This window comes from Branchiostoma floridae, chromosome 14, assembly GCF_000003815.2.
Source record: "Branchiostoma floridae strain S238N-H82 chromosome 14, Bfl_VNyyK, whole genome shotgun sequence".
NCBI lineage: Eukaryota > Metazoa > Chordata > Leptocardii > Amphioxiformes > Branchiostomatidae > Branchiostoma > Branchiostoma floridae.
The window spans coordinates 11850191-11856309 of record NC_049992.1 but is presented as its reverse complement, the minus strand read 5'-3'; the positions used below and the strand labels follow the sequence as shown (position 1 = coordinate 11856309).

General features: G+C 40.5%; 2 protein-coding genes across 5 annotated transcripts in view; one reads left to right on the top strand and one right to left on the bottom strand.

The window, feature by feature from the left end:
• Positions 1-6119, bottom strand: part of LOC118431042 (integrator complex subunit 11-like) — a 29001-nt gene that overhangs the window by 9307 nt on the left and 13575 nt on the right. Inside the window, exons 2-3 of the mRNA XM_035842122.1 lie at positions 5318-5329; positions 4904-4989 (exon numbers count right to left, since the gene is read on the bottom strand). Coding sequence (XP_035698015.1) covers positions 4904-4989; positions 5318-5329 — 98 coding nt within the window. The remainder of the gene's footprint in view (positions 1-4903; positions 4990-5317; positions 5330-6119) is intronic.
• LOC118431040 lies at positions 21-3623 on the top strand. 4 transcript variants are annotated; one of them, XM_035842117.1, is made up of 4 exons: positions 21-806; positions 1352-2222; positions 2378-2561; positions 3121-3623. In XM_035842117.1, exons 2-4 carry the CDS (start codon positions 1374-1376, stop codon positions 3291-3293), a joined length of 1206 nt encoding a protein of 401 aa, XP_035698010.1. In that variant the 5' UTR covers positions 21-806; positions 1352-1373; the 3' UTR covers positions 3294-3623. The 4 variants fall into 4 exon arrangements, with proteins under 4 accessions (XP_035698010.1, XP_035698009.1, XP_035698011.1 ...); XM_035842116.1 differs by having other exon boundaries at positions 22-323; XM_035842118.1 differs by having other exon boundaries at positions 22-743; positions 3136-3623.

Below are 6119 nucleotides of genomic sequence, written 5' to 3'. Positions count from 1 at the left end.
AAGAGCTCTCTGCAGTTTCACAAGACATCAGAAGAGGGTGCTGCAATAGGAAAGAACCAAAATGGCCGTCGGCTTTGTTTTCTCTCATTTGGACGACTCTTTCGAGCAGATTTTTGCATTTCAGGCAAATCAAAACATGTTGTCTATGGAAGCACAAGATTGAGGAAGTATTTGTAACTTGTTGAGTTGATTGTTTGGGTGCAGATTTCTGTGTTTCCATTGAAAAATCACTACAGTGAAAGTGTGTGTATGTGAGCATACTCAGTAAGTATGCCATGCTCAGGATCAGCCCAACTTCTAACTTCTGAACTAATTGTGCTACGGTAGGTTATGTCAATATGAATCTCATATTTATGATGATTAATGTGTTCCCAAATATACTTTGCAAAAAAACAAGGAGTGAATCAATTGGTACCAAAGGATTTGGGGGTGAGAAAAAGTAAATGTGTACAGTACTTCCAATTGTTTGGCACTGACTATCTTTAACTTAAAATGAAATACTGATTGTAAAAAAAGACAATTCAGCCTTTTGTAAATGTGCTGCAAGAGTTTTTAATGTCAATGGCAATAAACCATTTCTCTCTCTCTCTGACTCATGTTTATTTCTGGACATTACGTGAGTATGGTGTTTGCTCTGACTGTTTATTTAAGGACAGACGTACGTTACAGCCATACCATTGTTACATTGTAAACTGAACCTGTAGGGCCACTACTAGACAGACATTTGTCTTCAAAGAACTGAGGTGAGTTTAACCGAAAGGATTCCCGCCGTGACCTGAGAAAATTCATGATGCTGAATAGTACCTGTAAGTTAAACAAAACTAAGGTATTTTGTATACTAGTTATGTAGCCTCGAAGTTCAGACTCTGCAAGGCTTTTTGGGAGTTGTTGATCTTTTGAGCAACGAACAAACTAGGTTGCAAAAGCAGGATTGGCTTGACATTATTTCGTTCTGTGCGTATAACCCCGTATGAACAAATTCGTAACATACAAATCACTTTTGACGTAAGCATTGCCGAGAATTTGAAATCTTCATTTCAAAAGGTAGATGTGGCCAGATAAAGTAAAGTACTAGGTACTAAAACAAACGAGTCAAAGTCCTCCAAGTCTATCAAAGTTTCAAATCTTGACTGCATTGGTTTTATATTTCTGTTGATACAAAGTAAGATTATATGGTATGATTTCAGCAGACAGCATGTTTAGAAATTTGTGCAGATGTGCCATAATGTACTGGGTTGGAAATATACTTGCATGCAACGTATTCCAAAAGAAAAACAGAGCTTGCTTAGGTGTCACTGACAACATTTTACAAACTCAAAAGTTTTTTGCAAACATTGTATTTCTCTCATAGTTAGCAAATAATACTACTGAAGATGACAACAACAGCCGAGATCGCCATTCCACAGTCTGCGGAAGACATCGCCCCCTCCTGGGTGCAGCAGGTACTGCAGAAGGACTTCCCTGGCATCACCATCACGGACGTCGATGTCAAAGGATCCATCAGCGAAGGAGAAGGATTCATGAGTAACATCATCGCTTTTGATGCCGTGGGAACCAGGAATGGCACCAGTCAGCGCTACAGTCTCGTCGCTAAACTGACGGATTTCCAGCGCCCACTCACAATAATGAAAGAGTGGCCGAAGGAATATCATATCAACATCGAGAAGATTGAAACTCAGTTTTACTCCGACGCTGTCCCTGATCTTCTATCTGTGGCAATCCCAAGCACAGAGCGCGAACCTACATCAGCCAATGAAAAGGATGAAAACAAAGCTCCAGATGATTCCTTCTTCTCCCCGAAATGCTACTTTGCCGCCACAGACCCGAGCTCCATGATGTCCGTCAGGGTTATGGAGAACCTGAAAACTCAGGGCTTCTCAATCAAGGCCAACGGCCAACCTCTGAGCCGTGAGGAGATGATGCCTATAGTTGCGGCCCTGGCGCAGCTGCACGGGCTGTCACATCGACTGGAGCTCCGGTCAGGAAAACCCCTTCCCGAGACGTACGGCTGGATTGTGACCCGGTCAGACATTACATCAGTGATGAACATAATGACCAACCAGCACCAGACCTTCGTGAAGGACTTCGCCGCAGCTTTTCCTGACCAGACAGACCTTGTTGCCAGTCTGAGGAAGTTAGATCTCCGGGCTATCTTGAAGGATGACTCCAGGCTTAAGGTGCTTTGCCATGCAGATTGTTACGCCAATAACATCATGATTAAGGTATGACATCATGACACTTTTTTCCCTTTTCTTGCTCAACAGTAAACATTACAGGGTCATAATCACAATCAAGATGTCTTGGTCTGTTTCGTTTGTTTTCTTCAATTGTTTTGCAAGATGATTTATGATTGCTGCCATCTTTACCCGAAACACAGCACAATGGAGACGTGCCCGCTGACGCAAAGCTTGTGGACTGGCAGACTACGATGTATGCGGTGCCAACCTATGACCTGACTATCCTGTTTCTTTGCAACACGAGTTGGGATGTCTTCCACAATGACAGGGACGCTATCTTGGCCCACTATCACCACAAGCTGCAGGAGACCTTGGGTCCAGACGGTGAGAACCATCATTATCAGCGTACACATTTCACAGTAAATTACACTTCAACTGGATACTGTGTTCTTTTTATTTCAAATTTGTTGTTGTATCGTTTTAATGACACTCAACTCACTAAAAGAAAAAGAACTAGAGTTCTTATCTTGCCGAATTATGTACCGGAATTAGCTTATCAATAATGCAAATAAGGTCCTCATTTGCATAAATCATATGAACTGCTCAGCCTTTCTATCCAAATAACACAGGTTGTTTGAAATATGTATGTCACATCTTCAATGATGGCTATTGTGAAAATTCCTGCCTTTCATGCCTTACAACATTCACTCATACATGTACTTAGTATATATTAGCTATAGGCCACCTACATACCAAGAATGATGATGATCTGCCACCTTCTTGGAGTTATTTTCTTTGACAGTCTCACATCATCACAAACATTCACAGACACAAAAATATGGACAAACGACTACAAAACATGGCCTTGTTGGCAAAGGGAAAGATCAATGCGTTGATGTCATACTAGGTGCTCAGCCTTGTGTTCTAAGTTTCTAACTTACAGGTGATGTCATTCTAGTACCGTCGGGCCTGCAGAGCTACACACTGGAGCAGTTGAAGGCAGATTTCAAAGCCGACTGTCTGCACGGCCTTATCTACCGTTTCACACGCGCAACGCCTCCAAGCCCAGATCTTGTGCAGATGATCCAGGAGATCAAGGAGTGGGGGCTGATCTGAAGGGTCATATTCGTGACGTATGGCATTGGGCAATCAGAAGCCCCAGTTCATATCGGATATGACAACGTAACATCATAGAATTGCCACAAGTGGGGAATAATGACATTGACCAATCAGAATGAGAGATACATGTGACATTGACCAATCAGAAGAAGAGATAAGTGATGTCAAGTGGTGAACAATAACGTTAAGTCATTGACCAATCAGAATAAGAGGACACTCAGAAGGGGAGGCACACAGGACATTTAATAGCCAATCAGAAGGAGAGGCACACAGGACATTAGCCAATCAGAAGGAGAGGTACACTTGTCTATGCCTTGTACATGTACGCTATGTCTTGTACATTTGTCTATGCGTTATGTGTAACATAGTAACACAGCAAACCTGTGAAGTGAAGAAGTTGGCTTGACTTTCTCCTTTCCTGTCCACAGTAATTTTCCTGTAGTCCTCCTGTAAACAGTGCAGAAAAAAGTCAGATTATAGAAAAGCAGGAATTTGGCACACGGATAATAAAAATGCAAATTTAAAATCAAATCTGTAGAGATTTCTAAAGGTTGTCAATTTGTTGGCAGAGTCTAACACAGCTAGAAGATTACAAGCATGTAACAAGCAAGGTGGTTGGGACATGATATTGTGGGGAACAGCTATTCAATGCTTATGGAAACATCCATTCTATAGTTGATACCTTATCCGAAAAAGGACCAGCCATTTGAACATTGAACAGCCTATCCCATTTGCAGGATACATTTGATTTTGTAATCAATCATTCAAAGAGTATGGACATCTTTGTGTTCCTCATTTTCTACACCATGTTGTAATGTAGACGCTACAAGGGCATGTGACTGACCAGAAGGATAGGACAGATAGCCTTGGTTGGGTGAGTCATGTAGATGGGACCATCATACCCGACCATCTCTGTCATGTAGGGCAGGCAACCACAGTGGTCAAGGTGGAAGTGGCTGGGGAAAAATACATATTTGTCATTTTCAATTCACCATGCTATATGACAGTAAAAAAACACATGTTTTTCTTCCAAGTGCAAAAATGCTGCTACAGCTGAGTTACATACAGTGCAAGTTGGTCAACAGTCCAGTTACAATTGAACACATGAACATCAACTGGAAACAATACAATTTGCTACAAGTATGTAAGGAAAGGAACAATTTCGAAAAACCATACTTTCTGAACTACATTTACCTGATGATGACACAGTCCAGGTGGTCATTGAGAGTCCCAGACTGGGTGATGTATGTGAAGTCTGGAAACCGCCTCTGTGGGGGAAGAACAAATCAAAAAGTCATTGTATCCATAAAGCTGAAAACAAAACAAAAAACACAGATATAACCACCCTTCAACGTAACACACCTGTCCACTTTTTCAGGAATCAGGTGCAGCAGCAGCTGGTAATATTCAGTATATACATGTGCATCAATTTTTAAACACAAGTCTGATACTCAAGGGCATGACTTTTTCTTGTTCTTTGCCAACTCAACACTTTAATTTAAAGTTGAGAAATGCTTACAATTCATAAGGTAAACCTAGTAATTGACAGGTGTTCAAGACACCACGCATGCATTGGTGAAAAAAAGAACAGCTTTCATTTGGATTACCTCATCATTGTACCCCATGTGCATGCCACAGTCCAACATGATGTTCTTGCCACCAATGCTAACCAGAATGCAACTTCTCCCAACATCTGGAAATGACATTGAGACCAATGGTATCAACATTTTGTCTACTCAAATCATACATACACAGATATGCATCATGGCATCACTACAACATGTAACCTAACAAGATATCATGAATTGAACAGTAAAAGAAAAGTTGCTAAACTCACAGTATTTGAGATTTCATAGAAACGTTTGAACACTTCATCATCATCATCATATTTTTTACTCTATCAAACACATGAACACTTTGATTCCAGTCAAGTGCTATACAATCGAAAGTTATCGAAACAGTATCATCAACATATATCTTAAGGATGATGATGGAAATTCAAATAAGATTTACAAACATACCTTGCCCTGCCCCTGTTGGCCACCACATGAAAAAGAAGAAACAATAGTTTTGAGCTGAGGGTAGGGAAATAATGTGAACATGAATTTGATGGGTTGCTAATGAACTTAACTGTTCTCTCATTGTGAATGCAGCATATCATTTAAAATGACATGTAAACTTTCCCTGCTGTGCTCCCCAATAATTCAAAGTTCACCAGGTACTAGTACTAATGGCCTTGATATTGAGAAATGTTCTACATGCAGAGAATATACACTACAACTTACAAGTAACCTGCATGGGAATTTAATCATGGCTGCAACACATGTGCATGTACTACTACTTCAATTATTACTCGAAAAGAAATCTGCCAAGAATGATTTCCTCGTTCTGCTTAGGTTTCATCAAATCTTAACCCAAATAACAACAAGTCTTATTGAATGTCAAGAGTGAGTCTATAGCTAAATGGTGCAACATATACTATATAGTGTGTACAATCTTCACATTGCTGCAAGGGGTGAGGATTGTCATGTTGCAGAGAACACTGGATCCAGTGTTCTCTGCAGATCAGGTGGTCATAGACACAATTCCTCTATTAGTAGCAAAACCTAATTCCTCAAACGTCACAGGTAAACTGTAAAGCTGCACTGCTTTGGTGAGTTGAGATGGACATGCTATAACCTACTAGTATACCCAGTAGTAACCAGATTGCATCATCAATTTGCATTGAACAAACATGTACGCAAAGTTGCAAACAGTTGACATTAGACTATACAACAGATATTGGACTTTCAAGGTCATAGAGGAAAAGGTCATAAAGGTGAC